General features: G+C 40.0%; 1 protein-coding gene across 4 annotated transcripts in view; it reads left to right on the top strand.

Moving 5' to 3' along the window:
* The first annotated feature begins 2427 nt into the window (after positions 1-2427).
* The window catches only part of LOC107583758 (growth arrest-specific protein 7-like), a 57874-nt gene continuing 37310 nt past the window's right edge, over positions 2428-22991 (top strand). The window contains exons 1-2 of one of the 4 annotated variants that reach the window (XM_016270073.1): positions 2433-2476; positions 4751-5009. In XM_016270073.1, coding sequence (XP_016125559.1) covers positions 4875-5009 — 135 coding nt within the window. In that variant the 5' untranslated portion in view covers positions 2433-2476; positions 4751-4874. Of the gene's footprint in view, positions 2477-4568; positions 5010-22991 lie in introns of those variants that run through there. The other 3 variants (XM_016270081.1, XM_016270088.1, XM_016270066.1) reach the window with 3 other exon arrangements.

Genomic DNA, 22991 nt, shown 5'->3' with positions numbered 1-22991 from the left:
ACGGAAAGGAAACCGAGATGACAGAAATAAAAGTAAACACATTGCAGTTTCAAATGATCTTATGACTTATTTTTTTATTGTTTGTTTCTGCTGTTCGATCGCGCTGGCGCCTCACGCACACACATCTACAGCATTGCAAACGTTGCAGCCTGTTCATTATCAGAATAAAATACAGTCAACCAAACGTATAGATACACTGGTTAATTTAAATAGTGCGTACTGCGTACAATCTGTGCCGTTCAGCCAGAGGTCGGGCCAAACACACATTTGACCATGTGACGAGGATGTTTTTTAAGCGCGTTAAGTAAGCCTGGTTTACATAATAAATAATAGTTTAGCATTCAACTACATCGCAAATATGGACACATTTAATTGGATTAATGCCGAATGAGAATGAGGTAGGCTGCGCGAGAACGCCGTTTGCTTTCAGTTTCGCATTGAATTAGCGTAATATTATTACTCGTTACAATCTCAGTAACGCAAGTTACAACAACATATTTTAACTGAAAATTAAGTGGTGAATTTACCAACACCGCAAAACAGCACCAGAGAAAAAATTCCGAAAAATAGTTAGTCTATTTCCTGTTGCTGGAATTAGATGGTTGAGATGACTGCAGATACGGATTCTACATTTGTGAGATGGGCACTGTGACACCTATAGGCTAGGTATTGTGTTTATTGTTTGTACATTATAACATTTCGCTTTATTTACTGGTGTTATTTAGTATTATTATTAATGAAATAATGCAGTTTATGCTTATCTGTGTTTAACCTAAACTACAACGTAACATTAGTGTAGACCTACATACCGGTATCTAAATATGATTTTATAATTTTATGCTATATAGACCTACCGCATTACCCTCCACTGGATGTAGAAAGAGCAGCAATAAACTACATGTTGGCATTTTATAATACTTCTGTGGATATTTTGGTGAAAGTAACTCAAAAGTAGTGTAACGCATTACAATTCAGAGACAGTAATATTGTAATGTAACTAATTACTGTAAAAATTCAGTAACTAGTAATATATAATGTATTACATTTTGGAAGTAACATGCCCAACACTGATTATCTTGCACATTAGCTTCAGTGTGGTGTCAATAAGTGTTTATTAAGTCAGTGTGCATGCTTCAGCGCTCACATAAACTGATGAATACATAAAACTATTGACATAAAAATGTTGACTGCTGTCTAAAACATGCCCTATATTGTGTAAGTATCGGGCACTTCAATCAGACTTTTATGAGCAGAGGAAATCGTGCAAAAATGAGAATGATTGTGCATTTATACCATTTTAGAAATATGAGACATTTAAGTTTGTTGGGGATCTTAACTAATATTTACATACTTTTGGCATGATATGCAAAAAGTGTGCCACCAGTCACAGCAGTGTTTCCCATACTTCTTTTCAGCAGCGTCGCTCCTCATAGGCTGCATGCAAAAACAAACAATAGCACAATCTGTGTAGTCCAATTCAAATCACTGTTTGAATCGGTTCCTTTTAATGAGTTGTATAGTAATAGTCAAAATAGTCATACTCAGTTACTAGTTTAATCAATTTGACAGTTCCATCACTCAACGAACTCTCTAAATCTATGAGAGTGGATAACGAATCAATTTATGTCAATGCATCATTTCTTTAGTTAAATCATTCAGCTGATACTTGCTCTTCCACCATGAAAGCAAAATAAATAATCTCTTTATGTGCAATGTATCAATGAAATTGATTAGTAGGCAACCCTCTGGTTATCAGTCTTGAGCTTTAATCACTATATCACACCAACATTTATACATGGGAAACCTTTGAAGTTAACGAAGACTCACTTCCTGCCACTTATGTTGCAGTAAATGGACGTCAGCTTCTTGGAGCCTCTGGACATGTGCTGGAGCGTCCAGATGTGTCCCTGAGGAAGACCAGGCTCAGCAACCAGGTACAGTCCCATTCTGAGCTATCACCCACTTATACTATATTGAGTAAGGCATAATATGACTTTAATCTTCTGTGGAATAATTCCCAGTATGAAGTGCAAACAGTTTACAAATACCAAATGATTTGGTCTTCCATCACTACTTGGATTCGGACAGAAATATGTGAGTCAGTAGATCTGGTGCCATCTGCGCCAATCTGGGGACAGTAACAGTTAAAGAAGCTGGTGAAGCAGGGCCAAGTAAAACCCTCCCTATCCCACGTGACAAGGGCAGCTCATGTCATCAGCAAATGGGAGTGGCAAGGAGTAGGCCATATGGCGTGCTGTTGTTTTGTTGTTTACCCAGTTCTGGATCCTCGTACGCAGTTAGAGTTTGATCTCAGGCCAGGATTGGAAAGGTGTTGGGTTTAAGCGGAGCTTGGAAGGGTTAGACGGAGAAGACAAGGGAGAGTCTAGGGTGCCGAACAGTTGCTGAACGGGACTGGGTGAGCGATAAGGAACGGAACCGCAAGTTGCGGGCTGGTGCTGACATGTTCTGCAGGATGGTAAGACAGAAAATGAGATTTTGCATGTTCGTTAGCTCCTCGTTGTACTAAGTACTATGCATGCTGTTTTTTTGGCCATGTACCAGCCATGTTTTTTATTGGAAAGATGGAGTGCGTGCAAATAAGTGTACAGACGCTCAGCACACAATGCAAACACACGCGCTATGCTAGTACAGTTAAGCACAGAGGGGCGGTAGCGTCGTTTGATGCATGCTGGGAGATGTTTGCTTATACACACGCTTAGCACACAGTCTGCAACACCTGCTCACACAAGGATGGTGATGCAGCGTCTGCAGCTTAAAATAAGGCGTATAATCATACTCGCACTCACCAGCCTTGGACACACACCTCTCAAAGCTCTAACACTGATGTAAAAGGAATACATATACCTTGAAACATCAGCCTGTCTGAAAGATAAGCTCACGCCAGCACTCACACACACACGCACACGGTGAGAAATGGCTTTGTTTTCACAGGTCATGTGGTTTGTCTCTGCTGACAGCGTGCTGTTGTTTGCAGCTTACCTCCAATGATATGTCAATTTCACATATCATTGCCCCATTTCACCACTCCTCCATCTCTCTCCTCCCCTCCTCTCTGCTCAAACATACATATACTGTAGAGAATGAAGGGGGTGTGGTGCCATTTGAGTAAATCCTTTCCCTCCCGTCATTTTAACACTCTGTGCTCTCCTATTTTTTTTACCTCTCTTTTGTTTATTTGTAGTTATTCATATTGTTATTTAAATTTGTGGTCACACGCTGTCGCTTTAGATATTGAACTTTAGCTTATTGCTCACCCCGCACCATGTGAATGAGACCTCAATTATAATGCTGATTGTTGAGGGAATTTGTGTCATTACTTTTCTGAGACATCAGACTTACAATCTTTACTCCAGGAGAACCAATAAACTGGTAAAAAAAACAACAAAAAAAACATAGATTTGAAGGAGGGGCTAGAGTCATAACTAAAGCCCAGAATATCATAGAGACTTGGGGTGGGTTCTTTGACTTGGACCAGTAAGCAGCTGCCTAGCAACCATTCAGAACACCCTAGCAACCGCATAACAGCATGCTAAGAGCTGTTTTATCTGCTGTTCTCAACCATCTTTCTTAGGCATATACAGCTCCTTATAGTTTTTTTTTTTTTTTGGACTTCTTGTTTTCTTGACTGAATTCTACAAAGAAACCTTTAACCAGTATTTTACCCCAAAAACAAGAGGGAAAAAAGTAAAATATGTCTGTTTTTATATTATATAAGAACATAAACCCCATTTTGTATGTTTATTTAAGATTTCAGTTTATGTATTTGCTTTTTTTTTCTCATTGTGACTTTTCATGACAATTAAGCACATTTACCCCCAAATTCTCATTACACTTCTGTAGGAGAAAAGCACATTTTTATAAAATTTCATTACGGTAATGAAATCACCCTGACATAACACAATGTTTTGTTTAGTTTTGCATTTTTCTTTTCTTTTCTTTTCTCTTCTTTTCCATACCATCACTTAAAATATGTACACTACCATGAAAGGTAAACTTTGTTTTCATGACAATTAGACACATTTTCTCCAAAATTCTTATTACTGTTCTTTGGGTAAAGAATCACATTTTTCATCCTGATTCCACATAATATTTTATTTTATAATTATTTTTTTTAAAAACACATTTTTATTTTTACTAAAATGTACAGTAATAAATATCGCCCTGATTCCACAACACTGTTTTTATTCATTTTATTAGCATAACTTAAAATACATACACTGCCATGAACTTTGTAATTTGCTCCTCCTATTCTTGAATGTTTTGTTATATTTAAATAAAAAAAACATTAATAAATTATTTTTCAAATTGTAGTAACATCAATTTTTTTTACATTACAGTAAACAGTATAAGACTTTTTATTATTATTTATTTATTTTTATTTTTTGCATTACAGTGAAAAGTGTGCTATTAAAAATAAATTACTGCAAAAAGAAAATGCTAATGGTCCTAAAAACAGGCTTTGGTTCATTAAACAAATTATAATTTATTTTTCTCTATTTTTTTTTTTTTCCTTTTGATTTTGTGGTGAAATCTGGCCTGTACATCAGAAAAGAGATTTACCCTCTTTCCTGTCGACCGTGTGCCCTCTGAAGTGTTGTTGAAGTCTTGTGTACCTCACCTACTCTCTCTGCCTGTTTCTCTCTCCCTCACACTCTGTCACGCTTCCACGACCCACCTCCCCCGAGTCCCCCCACCACACACACACTCCACTCTGCATCGCTCGCCACAGCAACAGAAACAGGCAGTCAGACTGCGTGCGGGACTCGAGCGGTGTGGCAGAGCAGCGGCGTGAAAGTGCAGAAAGAGTGAGACAGCGAGAGAAAGAAAGAACGAAAGAGAGGAGGCACGGAGCAATGGAGATGGAGGAAAGCTTTGATGCAGAGGGCAGTTTAGATGATGCCTCCTGTCTGTCCCCTCAGAGCCCAGGGTCCACCTCCCTGGCCAGGAGGCAGAATAAGGAAAAGGAGATCAAGGAGACTAAAATCACAGTGAGTATTGCTCACACACACAGACACCAACACAATTGACGTGTAGATGAGATGCTCTGTATGCTCCTAAATGCATCAGTCACAGCTATAATGATAACATCAACCAGAAAGAGCCAGGATGTGTGAGTTTTGGAGAACTGGCCCCTGGAATTTCAAATCAGTGGTGGGCTCTTTCCCTGAAGTGTTTTGCAGATGTGAAACATCTGCTCAGTGTTTTATGCCACTCTCTTCACTGTTTCGCCTGTGTGTGTGTGTGTGTGTGTGTATGCGTGTGTTTGTGTTTCACAAGTGATGTTGCTGGAAGTTTGTGTGTGCGCTTCTGAGAGTGTGAAGATGCACTATGACTAGTGGATTGCATCACCACTGTTTTGCAATACCATGTTTTAATGGATTCACCAACATGGAAGCGTTCATTGAAATAACCATTCCGAGATTTAATTGCAATGATGGAACTCCCGGGAACTGCTTTGAATGGAACCAAATGGAATAATACAGAGTGGAAAATACATCTGATTTTCTTTTCAACACTTTTCAAGAACTGCTCCGTGTTCTTGCATTAAAGGGGTCATATGACGTATGAACATTATGTTGTGTATTTGGTGTAATGCAATGTGTTTATGTGGTTTAAGGTTCAAAAAACACATTATTTTCCACATAATGTACATTATTGTTGCTCCTCTATGTCCCGCCTTTCTGAAACGCATCAATATTTACAAAGCTCATCGTTATGAAAAGCGAGGTGTACGCTGATTGGCCAGCTATCCAGTGTGTTGTGATTGGCTGAATATCTCAAGCGTGTGACGGAAATGTTATGCCCCTTACCATACTGTGATGCCGTGTTCCGGCACGACGAGACAACACCAATAAATCCCATTATAAACGAGGCATTTGTTGCATCCAGTGGGGACATAATTACTGATTATAATGACTTATACTGTCTTTTTACGCATTGCGTTGCGTATCGCGCCGCGTAAACATAAAACCATGGGCCTCATTTATAAAATGTGCGTACGCACAGATTTGATCTTAGAGTGTGCATACGCTAAAATCCACGGCAACGTTCATATTTATAAAAACAGTCTTTGACGTGGAAAAGTACTTACCGCCACGTCAGGGTCTGAGCAGGTGTACGCACTTTTCCTTGTGGCAAAGTCGGAGTACTGCAGCTATTTGAATATCTAAGCTGCAATAATAATAAAAGCGGTGTATGTGCAAGCACCGAATTCATCATAAACAACATAGATCATGTTAATGATCATGTTTTATCGTGCTTTTATTGAATCAGTTTTGTCTTTTTCTCTGGTCGTATGGTTTGGACAAACATCTTTAAAAGTAAGAAATTCTTTAAACCAGATAGTTAAATGCTCTAGTCGATTGGTGGGTGAGTCACAGTTGGATCCAACATCGTTATATACCAGACAGTTGCAACGAATGTCTACTTCTATTTTAAATGATGACTCCCAACCTTTGCACAGTGAGTTTCAGCTTCTTCCCTCTGGGCGGAGGCTTTTAATCCCAAGGTGTAAAATGAAGCGATATAAAAACAGCTTTGTTCCCGCTGTTTTAACTGTGTTAAATAAGCTGTAGGATGGGGGAGTCTTGGAGAATTTATATCATGTATCTTGTATCATATTTTTGTTATCTGTTGTGTTATATTTTTAAATGTGTTTTTTGAATTTGTGTTATGGATGGTTGTCACTGTCATTTTACTGCAAGACAAATTTACCTCCGGGTATGAATAAAGTAACCTAACCTAACCTAGATGCAGAGTAAGAGATTAATTGTGCAGTGTAGTCAGATTTTTTATTAACGGGAGTTTTTACGAGATTAAACTGACCTTTTTAGTAGCCTAATGTTGAGAGTTCTCTACTCGCTTTCTGTACACAGTTTATTCCATGTTTTTTTTAAATTATTTTATTTTACAAGAGAACTTGCGAAGTCTTTATTTACTACTAATGTGTAAAATAGAAAAAAAATTGCATAAACGCATCTCTGACAGTTTTGTCTGTGTAGCCTATAAGAATAGGCCTATGTCGTGCAATAACGGTTTTTAATATATTCTATTCAATAACATTGTTAACTGTTTTTATTTATATCATCTGCTGCTTTGCTTCTGTGAAAATGAATAGAGACATCAGCCTTAAACTTTATTTTTGTCATTTACATCAGTTATATTTGTATAAAATACACTATATTTTTGTGTCAGTACATTAATGGCACATTTGAGTAGCATTAGTAAACTGTGTAAATATAAAGAAATGCCAAATCACATGCAGGTTTTTTCAGACTGGAGACCATAATCGTATAATAATTAATTTTATTATGATATGAAATGTCCAATTTTTCTTTCAATAATGTTTGTTAAAGTTTTGCAAGAATTTTGTGATATTAAACTTTTTATTAGTTGTCATAGCAAGTGATTTTAAAAGTAGGACGGCTCACTTTTTATAAGATGACTGAAAATGTTACTTGAATTTGTGGTTTATTCTTACATTTGGAAACCTAATTGTTTTATAAATACTATTATTATTTCTGTTGTTTCTAGAAGTAGTAATTTTGATAATAGTCAATTGAAAAAAATATAACACAGTTTGTACACAGAATAATTACACATTATTAAATAAAAAGCGTCCCTGCACGAACCTCTACCTCCACCAGTAGGACCTCAATTTCAGATTCAGTAAAGTCTCAAAAGTAAAGTTTTTTCTTTTCTTTGTGCTCGTCATTCTCAAGCATAGAAATTCGGATATTGGCGTGTGCTCTTTTATATGGTAATGATATTAATTAGGGGGGCGTTTACAAGGCGGAGATCTGACGCCAGTCAGCTGCGCACAATTTCAAGATCATTTGCGATTTATAAATGTCACATCTGGAAGAGAGGCATACGCGCATGTTTTTGTGCGCATGTTCGTTTTCTCTGAATCGCACTTACACACTTTTGAGAAATGATCTTAGAACAAATTTAGGATGGTTTATACGCAACATTTTATAAATGAGGCCCCAGGTCTGCATTTGTGATCAGAGAAGCAACAAACAACAAGCGCTACTCTACACTACTCAAAACTCGTGTTTGAATAGTCAGTGGCAAATTCTTTAAATTTAAAAAACTTACTTACAGGCTGTGAGTCAGAAGAGCCAGACTGTCCTTGCAAAGTTGGAACTGCCCCACTTTATAGAAACAGCCTTTATGCACAGACGCATTGTAGGCTACTCTGCAGGTTCAGGAAAGAGTCCTCCATAAAATGTGCTGCACACATCTGAATAAGAATAAAGAACTGTTCTGGAACAGTGTTGTAAATACAATTTAACCACTGATTTCTAGTTGTATCCTCTTTTGGAAGGCCAAACAAAGTAGTTTCGCTTTCACAACGAAACACACAGCGTCACACGGCGAGCTTGCGGCAACCACATGTGACGACCCCACCCCCGGGATTCCGCTTCATCCACGGTGAAAGCCGATCCAGCAATCCACAGCGCGAAGTTGATGTATTTCCTCAGCGACCAGCACGGATCAGCTCTAGGCATGACGAAGCGAATATCGTCCTCTTTTGGAAGGCCAAACAAAGTAGTTTCGCTTTCACAACGAAACACACAGCGCGGCGGCGGCAACAACAATACTACAGCGAGAATAAAAGTTACGCCTTCTTTCTTTGTGTGAACATTTGGGCGGTGTTATGCAAAACTTCCCACACAGTGATGTAGACATGTGGGGGTGTGTTTAAACTAGGCGTTTTAGGAGATCGTGGACAAGTCTTAACTTTTATAAAGAATATCTCTTTGGGTTTGAGACTTTAGTCTTTGCAACTTTAGGGATCTTATCTATGCACGAACAGCTTATAACACTCCAAAGAGAAAGGAAAATTTGAAATGGCATCATATGACCCCTTTAAAAACATTAGCCCACTTCCCAAGAGACTGCTTGCTATTCCAAATGTTGTTGAGCAGTGTCCAAGCGCACCACGGAAGAGAGTATTTTGAATGCCATCACAAGCTGTGTGGATGCTATGTTATGTGACATGGCTGATGCTTGACAGTGGGAATCTCGTGCACGTACAGCGTCGCAGCCATGCCACTTATTTTCAAATTATGTATGCTGTGTGAGTGCGGTGACATGGCTTTGCAGCTGTATTCGAACCCTGCTTTGATCCAGCTTCACCTGGAAATGTCGCAAAAAACTGTATGCTCACACAACTGATGGGCTTTTGGCTTCATAGGAAGCTTTCAAGAAACTACTTGTGTTGCAGTGCATTTGGAAACGCTGTTATGATTCATAAAGCACAGAAGCACAGAAGGTCAGATGTTGCAGCCGCATGCCACTGCGGGTCAGATTTATTCACACCAAAACTCCCGCAGGATGCTTTGCTTCTGAATAAACCTGAACATCCACTTTGAGAGTAGGAATGATTTTGATGGGCAATTCTCATTAAAAAAAGCACTTTTGGTTTTAGCTAGTGCCTGTGGTGATGGTTGGCCACTCTTTATGCAGTTACTACATAGGCATTCACAGAGGTTATTTAAGGCAGGCTTGCTGTTATGTAACCTGTAGTGTGAATATGGCAAGAGATGTACAGATATTCTGGTGTGCGTATAGGGCAGGTGAGGTGTCAGTCAGAGGAGAGAATCAGAGACCGCCCACCAGGGAGAGGGAACTAGAGAAGCCTAGAGAACCGAGGAAGACATGTCTAGTCCAGTTTCCATGGTGACAAAGGCAATAGTAGTGACTAATGGGTATTGAAATAAAAAACACACACACAAAGAGGGGAAAATGAACGAGAGCGAAATGGGTGGAATAAAAGAAAGCTGTCATTCAACCTGTCACTGTTTGTACAGAGAGGCAGCATGAGGCGTGTTTAGTATGCTGCAGATTTAGCGGCAGGTATAGACCGACTGCTCTAGTATTCATACATAGTGTGCGTTAATAAATGTGTCATTTCCTCTAACAAAGGAAGTTTGATCACTTATTGAAGCGTAAGGGATAAAAGCGCAGTCATTATGGCCAAATAAACCCAAAAAGTTGCTTAGCAAATAATTTAATAAATGGACAAGAGATATTGATTTGTGTTAATTATTATTAATAATTATTAATTATTTTATACTGTAAAGAAAAGACATGTAACCAGCACAGATATGTTGAAAACCAGTTTGTTTATTAACCATTATATTAAATATATAATTGCAGAAAGCTAGATGTCATATCTACATTAAATCATACATTATATTGTACATTATACAAATATATGTGTGTGCATGTTTTATATACAGTATATACTGTATATACATACACACATACATACATACTATTCATTAAAACTATATATACATATATACAATATATGTATACATTTTTATATTTGTATACATAAAAATACTTATGTATAATAATTATGTATTTGTATACGTTACAATAATAATATATAAATAATAATAAAACAATTTTTAAATATCAGTATATAACAGAACCACTTATATACCATGAAATATACTATAATTAATATACTTATATTATTAATACTATAATTATATACTATATATACTGTGATTAATATACTGCAGTTTTACTATAGTACTGCTATACTAGTAGTATAGCTGATACTATATATATACACATACATACAAACTATACAGTACAAAAATAAAATCTAAAAAAGTTAGACATTATACAAACAATAAAAATATATAAATAATAATAAAACAATTTTAAAATATCATGACATAACATCCCCAATTACATCCCATGATATGTGTCTATGGCAATCAAGCTGCATTATGGCATATAAACAAATACTGTAGTTTTACTGTAGTACTGACATACTGTAGTATATCTGATACTATCACTGAATCATGGCAATGTTTTGTATCTTGCTGAAATGCATCATTTAGCTTAAATCTGGCTAGAAATATCAATATTACAAAGCGCATTACTGAAAGTGTAATGCATATATGGATTTCTGTCTATATTACAAGGTATTTTTTTTAGCTCTCTTGAAAATGCACAATGATTCTCCATGACAACCACTGAATTGGAGACATGTTGAATCAATAGCGTGAGGTTGTTGGGGGTTTGAAAGGCTGGTCTAGAAGCTTTTACCTTTTGCCTCACCTTGAGTATCTTTTGAGTATCACTAATGTGGAACCAAAAGCATGTCATTTTGGCTGACTGATTCATGCTCACTCTCCGTCCTGATGCAATTTACTGCACTTCAAATAATAGCTAGCTGTCAACAGCAAGTCATAGTGCCAGCGCTTGTAAACAACTGAATGTTTTGAACTAGAAATATATGGAGGCCACATTTTCGAAATGTTTGTTTGCGAAAATGTTTTGCACTTAGAAATTATGTCATACATTATTAGTATTGTACAAATACTGTTTTGTAATGGGGGAAAATGCCCTTACAGGAAAAGTAATTTGTCGCTTAGCAACAGAGGCCAGGCACCCTACAGTCTGAGCAGTGGTTGCGGCCTCTGTATGTACGTTTATATGTATGCATGTATGTATGTTGGAGTGAAACCTGCTGACCGGATTGGTGTTTTGTAAATATATTTGTTTCTTCAAATAATAGCTAGCTGTCAACAGCTGCTCGTAGTGCCAGCGCTTGTAAACAACTGAATGTTTTGAACTAGAAATATATGGAGGCCACATTTTCGAAATGTTTGTTTGCGAAAATGTTTTGCACTTAGAAATTATGTCATACATTATTAGTATTGTACAAATACTGTTTTGTAATGGGGGAAAATGCCCTTACAGGAAAAGTAATTTGTCGCTTAGCAACAGAGGCCAGGCACCCTACAGTCTGAGCAGTGGTTGCGGCCTCTGTATGTACGTTTATATGTATGCATGTATGTATGTTGGAGTTTTGTAAATATATTTGTTTGCTTGCCTGGTGATTTTGTGTCCCTCATGCATGCTGTATGCTATCATTAGGTCTGTGATATTTGCGGCTGTTCAGCAGAAATGGTTGGTTTCCAGCAGCCGTGTTCATTATGCCATTAATAGAGAGTGGGGCAGCGGGTTCATGGTCCGGTGCCAGACATACGCTGGGCGCAGGCATTCTGCTTATCCAAACAAATACTGCGTCCGTTTTTTTATCTTTCACTATACAAGCACTCACACACACACACACACACACACACACACACACACACACACACACACACACACATACACATAGAGATATAAAAACATGGTTTGCCAGTGTTGTAGTTTATTTCCAAACTCCTGACTTAAAGGCAATGTGATTACTAGGGAGATTTCATATCAGTCAAACACTTGCTAAATGTAAGACATAAAATTAACTCTCAAAGCATTAGTTCACCCAAAAATTTAACTTTAGTCATCAATTACTCATTCACTGTTAATCTTTTCATTTTTATAATGTCTAGTGGCAGTCTAGATCTTGTTTTATGTGCTGGAGAATCAGTTTTTGACTTTGTTTTCTGTGATTGTCGGTCAACTGTTAATATATTTATGATACATTAAAACATCTAGAGATGGAGAAAGATCCTTTTGCCCACATAATGATGGATTCACAGCATCTACAGTACCATGAGGGGGCTAATTGTCAAAGCTAACCTGCCAAACCAGGATCCCTGGGCCATTCTGACTACAATATTATTGGTCCATAATTCTATGAGTGCTTGGTAATGTTATTTGCATAAGAAATATAAAAACGAAAAGTGATCTATATGAAATGTGTAACAGGTATAGAAAGTATTAAGTTCATTTATGTAGAATTACACAAAAATGTTAAAATGTGTACCTGATATGCAGTGGTGGAGGTAACGAATTACAACTACTTACCTAACTGTAATTAAGTAGTTTTTTCGGGTACTTGTACTTTTTTAAAAATATTTTTAAAGCTGTACTTTTACTTGTACTTAATTACAAATTAAGCAAAATAATCTACATCGTTACTTTTAAATCATAGTTCGTTGAGTACGCCCACAATTTGAATTGATATTCAAACATTTGACGGCACTTCAGTAGCCAATAAAGATATCCGACTGTGAACGGACCAATAACAGCCCTGATATCTGAACCGGGAAAAGCCGCTTCTTTTTCTCTCTCTCCTCTCCGACAGTGAGTTTGACACGCATCCGCCTCCTGACAATTACAGAGTCTGAATGTCCGCGCGGGATTGCAGGTATTTTATGGGAAGCCAAACAACCCAAATGTGGGACGAAACAGCGCGGTATTAAAGTGTTCGCGCCGCGCTGACCTGGCATAGGCGCGGCTCAATGGACCGAGCTGCGCGACCGACCCGACAGCGCAGAGAGGACGTGCTTACTAGCGTCACCGAACTGACGCAGCGCTGATCAGAAGAAGAAGAAGAGTAACGTTCGCGCTGTGCTGTTGTAACTGATCAGCGCTGCGCTGTCAGTTCGGTGGCGCTAGTAAACACGTCCTCTCTGCGTTGTCGAGTCGGTCAGCTCGGTCCATTGAGCCACGCCTATGCCAGGTCAGCGCGGCGCGAACACTTTAATACCGCGCTGTTTCGTCCCACATTTGGGTTGTTTGGCTTGCCATATATTTCGCTGTCAAATAGGCCTAAATGAACTGCCTGTCCTCTCACTCAGATATTGCTTGTGCGCAGACGGTGTGCAATCGCGATCTCTCCGTGCTTTTAAAGTAGAAATTATTTCACTTTGCTCATGGATTAAATTTTGTCAAAAGTTATCAACCATTCAGAATAGATCCACGCCTGATCGACGAAAATCCTACTGGAAATTTTATTGGCTGTAAGTCAAATGCACCAGAAAGTCTTTCAACAATCAAAGATGGAACTTTAATTTCTTTACAATGTAAGTTTATGCTAGAAATGTTTTGGAATGGGATATTTGTCTGATTGGTATAAATATCCTAGTTTGCCTAACTGCATCACTACATTGTACAGACATTAGGGTCAAAGCCATCTGATGTTCCATTTATCTAAATAAATAGGCCTAACATACTGTATATGGCTCTTAAATCACTGCTTATAAAAGTTCAGTGTTGTCATATTTTGGATACCTCAACAGAATTGAGGTAATCAGTTTTATAATTTTATTCCTGAATGTGTACTTGTTTTTTTGCAAATTCAATTCAGTTTGAAATCAAATTTGAAATCAAGCTTCCTTGTGCTGTAGGCTTTTGCAACAAAGTTACCCTATTTTAGAGACACAAATGCACAGAATTTTTGTAATGGTAATTAATACATTTTTATATGTATGTAAATAAAAGCCTATATTAAAATCTGTTAATCATATGAATACGAATGTGTCTTTTTAGAAGACTTGGATTAAACCAATTTAAAAGATTGAAATAATAATCTTGAAATAATGATTGCCTTGAAAAAATAGATGTACAAATTTTTTTTTAAATATTAAAATATTTATATGGCAGTATACAGTAGTATGTGTTAGTTTTGCCAATAGTATTGAAAATGATTAGTTGTCATGAAATCAAAAATGACCCTACTTACTTTTTAGTGCACATTACTAGTCTTGTGGTGAACAATTAAACCGTGCAAGTCAATACACTGGAAAAAAAATTGTCTGCCGTCGTAATCTTTAATCAAAAACTGAAAGTTGGCTTCCGCTCTGGAATGGCGTTCTTGCTCTGATGACGTCAGTTTGACAGCTTGGGGAGAATCCTCTTGTTAAGTCATGACGTAAGGATTGCTGTTTCCAGGTCCAAGCCTCTCCTCATTTCACTTGAGAATACTATCTGAGCAGCCATTTATGATCATTATTGAATTAATATTACATATTTAAGCTAAGCATTTAAACATTTGCTGTGCACACTACAGTCACTGTGCTCACAGTGTCTCAGACACTTATATTTCAGCTGAATCATTGTCAGGCTATCTGGGATTTCAGTATGGAGATAAAGGGTAGGGTTATAATTTTTCAGTATTACATGACATCGTGAGTGTGTATATGCACAAACATATATGTGTATATGTTTGTTGTTTTTTGGGGGGCTTCTGGCAGAGCGTTAGGACCCATAAGCGTTGAAGCATGATGTCAGACGTAACAAGCAGATATTCTTAACCACTATCCAACCGTGAATCTGCTATGAGCAAGAGGTGGAGAGGAGGTGCACCACAATAAAACCCCGCCCTTCATTCAAAATTCCGTTTCACTTGGAAATACATCACTGAAGTCAGTTGCAACTTCCGGTTCACTGGTACTTTGATATTTATATTTAAGGTATTGAAGATAGAAATTCCTGTATCATGACCACTAATTCACATACTTTGTCAATAAGATAAAAGTGGGTTTTGTTCAAAGTAACTATTATCCACATATATCTTTGATATGAATGAATATTTTTTGGTAATTCATTAAATATCGCCGGTTAAAAAGTAACTAGTAACTAGTATTCTGAGTAGTTTTTGAGAGGAGTACTTTGTACTTTTACTTAAGTACTGTTTTGGCACCAGTACTTTTACTTGTAATTGAGTATTTCAGCAATGTAACAGTACTTGTACTTAAGTACAAATTTTCAGTACTCTTTCCACCACTGCTGATATGCCTGTCTCTGTGTGTGTGTGTGTGTGTGCACCATCCCCTTTAAATTTCTGAATGCAATGTTGTTCTTAATTTCCTGTCTTTGCACCTCCTCTTCCCTTTCTGCACTGTCTCTGCATGGGAGAGGTGGGTTTCTAATGAGCTCTGATTAATCCAATTACATCTTTTTCTTTTAAATTACTTTTGTACTTAAATCTGTCGTCTAAATCATATGAGACATTATTTTTCATGTATATTTGATTATTATTATTATTATTGTATTTTCATCAAGTTTGGTCACTTTTCTGTCCGATGTAAACTGGAAGCACATGCTAATTACATTGCACTTTACATTCGTCTTACAGAAACGAAAAAGGGCAAATTCACACCGTATATGCATACTCTTATGTCTTGTCAGGTATGCTGCTTTGTTACTAATGTTGTTAAATGAATTTCATTGCTGAAATGTCCCCTTTCTGCACCGTCTCTGCATGGGAGAGAAACAAAAAAGGGTGAATTCACACCGTATATACATACTCTTATGTCTTATCAGATTAAAGAAGAGTCGAACCGTCATCTGATGTCCGTCTGATTAATGCATAAAAAGGCTACACCGGTTACACGTGGTGCCGTGACCATTTCGGATCATCAGATCAGCGCTTCGCAGATCACTGTGGTTGCGCGAAGGCTCGCCTGCTTCGCTGATCTCCTCTCCCGGTCTTTCTCACCGCCATCGCTCACATCGGCCCGGTGCTCGTGGATAAGGAGGACGCGTGACATCGCTGGACAGACTGTTGCTTGTTAAAGGGATGGTAAAGAGTTTCATTGACTTTATGATCTACGACTTTTTTTCTCCGGAAGACATTCGTTCATCGTTAAAGCACATTAATTGAGAGAGACTTTGTGATAAGGACAGCGGGATGCTTCAGTGACCGTCGACCATCGTATCCTTCATATTGAACTCTGAACTGTTTTGAAAGAGTCTTAAGTGTATTTCTTCGAAGTATATATTTTATCTGCATTCTAGGTTGTGCATATGTGTTTTTATTTCCATTTACTGAGGCAATTATTAAATTTTTCTGTGTTTACTATTTATGCTGAGTCATGTTTGAGGACACTGATAATCAGGAAAATCTTAGACCTGTGCAACGGCCCAGTGCTATGTTCCCAGTAGGCAGGGGTAGTGGGGCTAGAATACAGCACACTGACAAAATGTCTGATGTTTCACCTCAATGTTTTGGGAGAGGGAGGGCATTCTAATCTTTAATGCAGAAATTGACCATGTACACATGTCTGATTCAGCTATTGGGGCTTCAGAGTAGAGGTCTGTATTCCCGCGGCTCTCCCCGACCAGATTTCTTGCAACGCGGGATTAAATTCCTAAATAAAACGCAGTCGCGATCGGTAACTCTGGTGTAATTTGAACGGGAGCGGGCGGTCTAACAGTATCCCGTTCCCGACGTCCTTTCAGAACAACATACCTGTCCTTTATTCTTATTGACCTTACAGCCTGCACTCAGGACTGTTATGCATGTGCTGCACGCATGAACCAGCACTCTCTGAGTCACGCATTTTATTTGCGAGGTCTGTGCGCAGCCTGTGAATAACAATGCTTAGAGCAGGATGTAGTCTACGGGATCATGTAGATCACTATTTACTGAGGGGTAATTACGGCCCTCAGACAGAACAGGCAGGTTGTCGATGAGTGACAAAGCAGAATAAGGATGGAGCAAAGTGTGGCTGCGCTGTCCTTGAAGGACGTTCAACTCGGTTTTGTTTAAATTTTGCTTAGCCTATCATTTTAAATGACAGATGTCGTAGCATATTTATAGCGGGGGGGACTGAAAAAACAATCCGCGCAGACCTCTACTTCATAGAGCCCAGCTGCTTGTTCTACCCCTTTTACACATGCAAATGCTGATCATGTTATTACTGCTGAGTCTTTAGGGGGTCTTATTTCTGATTTGGCACAGAAAATCGGTCAAAGCATTTCAGCCAGTCTTAATGTAGCACAACAGCCGAGCCAAATGCAGTCTAAGTCAGTTGTGCAACATTCAAGTGAATGTGCTGATGCTTCTAACTTTGTCTTCTTAAGTCATTGTCCAACACGATGTTACACCTCCACTTTTCTTTAGGGGTGATAAAAGTGATTAATTTACTGTGCATGAATGGGAAGACTTGATGTACAGTTATTTGAACAATAAGAAATGCACAGATGACACTGAAGCCTCTGATGTCATTTTGAGCAGATTAGCAGGAAAAGTGAGGGATGTAGTCAAAGTGTCCTTGCGCAGTTTCCCAGGGCCGACCGCTACAGTGCTCCCTAGTACAGTGTTTGATATTCTGAAACGAAACTTCAGTGAGTTGATGTATTCGAACATGCCTATGGCTGACTTTTACAACACGCTTCCTAAGACCGATGAGAGCTCAATGGACTATTGGATACGATTGAATAAGGCAATTGATGTGGCTGATGAGTGTTTGCGTAGGCGCAATAAGTGCGTTGAAGACCCTGCAGCTGAAGCTGTAATGATGTTTGTCTCTCACTGTCCAGATCCTGGCCTTGCTTTGTCTTTTCAGTTCAAGCCTGCTGAACAGTGTGCTGCCGAGGTTCAAGAGTAGGGCTGCACGATGAATCGCATGCGATATTTAATGGACATCTTATCAGTAAAGCCGGTTCTGTAATCAGTGGTAAATCTGCATCACGTGCGGGCTTACACATTGAGCAGCATTAACTACACAGAGCCGTTGTTCACTGACGAGCTGGTCCTTGCTTTGTATTTTCAGTTCAAGCCTGCTGAACAGTGGAGTGCTGCCGAGGTTCAAGTGCGGCTGGATTGTCACGGCAGGAACCTGAAAAGAGCTTCTGCTAGAACTACATGCTACTTACCTGTGTCCGCTTGCCATCAGAACACTGTGATGGTCAGTGATGATCCTGTACCCAATTCTCCCAAACAGCCCGAACTCTCATCAGGTCAGTCACAATGCTCAAATGGGTCAGCTCAACCCCAACGCGTCTCCTTTTAATCCGAATGCTAGTATGCAGCAGTTGGTTGGCATGATGGATAAAGTTTTATCGCTATGCACTGTCCTCGTCTCATCCTGGTAGAACTGTCAAAACTTCAGATCCCAAGTCAAGTGTGAGTTCAACATGTAGAGTGTGTCGGTCTACAGAGCACACTACGTATACTCACTGCATGCGCCATCAGCTTTGTCGTAACTGCCTCAAACCTGGACACTTTAAGAGTAATTGCCCTGAGGCGGCAGGCCTTGAACCGCTTTCTCCTACCACCCAGTTAAACTAACTAGCCCATGTGTGGAGGGGGTAAGCATGGGCGGTGGTGAACTTCCCCTAAATGATGAGTCAGACCCACAAGAAATTTTTGTAAATAGTTGCAAGTTGTTGCCACCCGACAAAACAGTGCTATATGTGGGATCTCAGAAAATTGAGGGAGCTAGTGATCTGTTCTATGCTCTTGTGACTGTTGGCGACCAGTCCGTACTGAAGGGTTTGCTTGATTCAGGCAGTATGGCTTGTACCCTGAGTACGGAAGGTGAATCCAAGTTGCATGCCAATGAAGTTCTCCCTCAACCCTCAGTGATTCCTGGTAACGTGGTGCTCGTTGGCTGTGGTGGTCTTACTATTCAGCCTAAGTGCACGTATGACCTGGAAGTCGAAGTCTATGGATTTAAGTTCATCGTACTTCTGTCCAGGTACTAGTAAAGTTACTAGTACCTGGACAGAAGGACGAGTTCATTATTGGCAGTAACATCATCAAATGTGTGCTTCAGAAGATGAAAGCCGAAAAGAAGTACTGGGAGCTCATTTCCTGTCAAAACAGCAACCCAGAATGTGAACAGTTTCTCAAGCTTTTGAGGTGTGTTTCCCGTTGTTCTGGTTCCCCTCAACCTTAAAAACTTGACTCAGTGAAGCTTTGTCAAGCAGTCACTTTACTTCCCAGGAATGAGCACCTTGTGTGGGGAAAATTACCTGCCAACACTCATATTTCCCCAGGTAGCACCGTCATTGTTGAACCCACTACTACACGTTCAGCACCCAGTCATGTTCTTGTTGGACGTGTTGTGTCTCCTATGTGGGGTGACCGATGGGTACCGATGAAGATTCTGATTCCTACCCAGTCTCCAACAACTCTTCGGTGTAACACCAAGCTGGCAGATGTGTCCCCTTGTTTGGTGGTGGAAGATGTTTCTCTCACGCAAAGTGTGTGCAAACCTCATGATGTCACTGATTCTGCTCTCCCCAAGCCCATTCTATCAGTTGACCCTGTGCGGCTGCTGCGCGAGTATGGTTTGGAGGACATTGATATCGATGGGTGTGAAGTCTCCAAGTTATGGAAGGAGGAGTTGGCGAGTCTTATAGTGTCCTATCACGATGTTTTTTCCAGAGACAGACTTGATTGTGGAGAGGCGAAAGACTTCGTACACAGAATTCATCTGTGTGATGAGCGCCCGTTCCGCCTGCCTTATCGCCGAATACCTCCCGCCCACTATCAAAAGTTGAGCGAGGTTCTTTCTGAAATGGAAGAGAAATGCATTATTAGTAAATCCATCAGCGAATATGCATCTCCTTTGGTAATGGTTTGGAAAAAGGATGGATCTATGAGAGTCTGTACTGATTTTCGCTGGCTTAACACGAAGACAATCAAGGATGCTCATTGCCACATCAGGCAGATTGCTTGGCTGCTCTTGGTGGCAATCTTCTTTTCAGCTCTATGGACTTAACATCAGGATTTTACAACATCCCACTCCATGTGTCTGATCGGCATTACACAGCGTTCACAACACCCATGGAATTGTATGAATACAACCGCTTTCCCCAGGGCCTGTGTAACAGTCCGGCATCCTTTATGCGCATGATGCTCAGCATTTTTGGAGATCTGAACTTTTCCAGCCGCCTTTGCTATCTTGATGATTTGCTGGTTTTTGCCTGTTCTGAACAGGAGGCCTTGAAACGCTTGGAAGTGGTGTTTTCTAGATTGAGAGCTAGTAATCTGAAGTTGGCTCCAAAAAAGTGTCACTGTCACTTTCTCAGGCGCTCCAAGTTTCTGGGCCATGTGATCAGCAGTTCTGGAGTTTCTGTGGATGAAGACAAGGTAGCAGTCATTTCTGCCTTTCAGAAGAAAGATCTCATGAAAGAGGATGGCTTTACACCTTCGCCAAAGAAAATAAGATAGTTTCAGGTCATGGTTCTGTACTACCAAAGCTTCATTCCTGGATGTTCACAAATCACAAAGCCACTGTTCAATTTGACGGCTGGACAAAAACATTTGGCGAGAGGCACAAGCAGTCGTAATAAAGCTGGCACTTTCTGAGAGTTGTCTCCCCAAGACTGGACTCCTGCCTGTGATGTCGCCTTTGAGGAGTTGAAAAGAGCCCTTGTCCAGAGTGTCGTGCTTGCTCACCCTGACTTTGAGCGCCCCTTTATTCTCTGCACTGACCCGTCGTTGGATGGCCTAGGTGCAGTGCTTTCTCAAGTTCCCACTGGTGAGGATAAGGCACGTCCTATAGCCTTCGCCAGCAAGTCTCTGAGCTGCAGCCAAGCCAATTACCCTGCGCACAGACTGGAGTTCTTGGCTCTCAAGTAGTCCATATGTGACAAGTTCAGTCACTGGCTAAAAGGCCAAGAGTTCACTGTATGGACTGATAACAAACCGCTCACGTATATCATGACCAAACCTAAGTTAGATGCATGTGAGCAGCGCTGGGTTTCAAAGCTTGCCCCGTACAATTTTAAAATCAAGTACGTCCCTGGAAGGTTGAATGTGGTGGCGGATGCATTCAGTAGTGTCCCATTTGTCAAGCCAGTGAGTCAGCGTCTTCTCTCCAAACCTTACTCTGAACTGCTGGAGCCCGTACACAGTGTGAATGATGATTCTGTGCATAAAAAACTATCCGTCTTACATGCCATTACAGCCTCAGACACTTGACACTGAACTTAACCAAAGCTCTGAGAGGGATATTTCCATGACTGCTGAGGATGGTCATCTATCTTGTCATCTTGTGATGCAGGAGCTGTATCCAGAGTGACATCCCTGGCTGATCACTTGAGTTCATTGATTCCCGACTGTCAAGATGTAACCCATGCCTTTTCATTGTCTGAATTGCAGAGTCAGCAGCACAATGATTCAGTTATTTCAAGGGTGGCCTTTTATGTCAGCAGAAAGCGCAGACCTTCCAGGCGTGAGCATACGAATGAGGATTTGCATGTTTTGAGATTGTTGAAGCAGTGGGACAAACTGTTTTTGCTTAATGACATTCTCTACAGAGCCGTTAAAAGATCCAATCACGAAGCATAAGAAGTTTCAGTTTGTGCTGCCTGATTCCTTGAAACAGCAAGCTCTTTCTGGTGTTCATGACCAAGGTCAGCCACGTACCCTGTCCTTAGCTCATCAGAGGTTCTATTGGCCTGGGATGGAATGTGATGTGCGTGATTACGTCAAGACTTGTACCCGTTGTGTCCTAAGTAAAACTCCAGAGCCAGCGGCAAGAGCACCCTTGGAGAGCATCAAGACCACTACCCCAATGGAGCTTGTATGCATTGATTTCTGGGCTGCTGAGGATAGGCACAATAAATCTGTGGATGTCTTGGTAATCACGGATTATTTCACCAAGCTAGCACACGCTTTTCCTTGTCGAAACCAGTCTGCTAAGAGTGTTGCTAAGAAACTATGGGATGGATTCTTCTGCATCTATGGCTTTCCTCAGCGTCTCCATTCGGACCCGGGTGCCAGTTTTGAGAGCGAGCTGATAGCAGAACTTCTTGATCTTGCCGGTGTAGACAAGTCACAAACTTCCCCGTACCATCCAATGGGAAATGGAGGAACTGAAAGGTTCAACAGAACACTGGGCAACATGCTATGATCCCTTCCTCCTAGATCAAAACAAAAGTGGCCACAGTTAGTGCAAACAATGACATTCGTGTATAACTGCACCGCCCATGAAACAACTGGGTTTGCCCCTTTTTACCTGATGTTCGGGAGGGTACCAAGATTAGCTGTTGACCTTGTGTTTCAAAGTGTCCTTCGTGATGAGTCCATATGTGATTCCAATGACTACGTTCAATCCCTTGTCAGAGATCTGCAGTCTGCTATGCTGCTGGCTCAAAAGAACTCTACTACAGAACAAAAACATCAGTCTGATCAGTACAATAAGAGAGTCAAGGGTTTACCTTTGTCAGTTGGTGATCACATTCTCGTTGCTAACAAAGGCTGTAGAGGTAAACGGAAGCTTGCCGATAAATGGTAGCCCACCATGTACTCCATTGTTTCTTCCAACCCATCTTTGCACATTTATAAGTAGGGCTGGGTATCGAGTTCGATACTTTTTAGGCACCGACCAAACCCATTAGGTATCGAAATTTGGTACCGAACGACAAGACATTTTTCGATACTCGATGGTATCGATTGCCTCGATACCATCGAGTATCGAAAAATGTCTTGTCGTTCGGTACCAAATTTCGATACCTAATGGGTT

Source organism: Sinocyclocheilus grahami, unplaced genomic scaffold (assembly GCF_001515645.1).
Source record: "Sinocyclocheilus grahami isolate Dianchi unplaced genomic scaffold, SAMN03320097.WGS_v1.1 scaffold5.1, whole genome shotgun sequence".
Classification (NCBI taxonomy): domain Eukaryota; kingdom Metazoa; phylum Chordata; class Actinopteri; order Cypriniformes; family Cyprinidae; genus Sinocyclocheilus; species Sinocyclocheilus grahami.
This window is presented reverse-complemented; position numbering and strand designations above follow the sequence as displayed.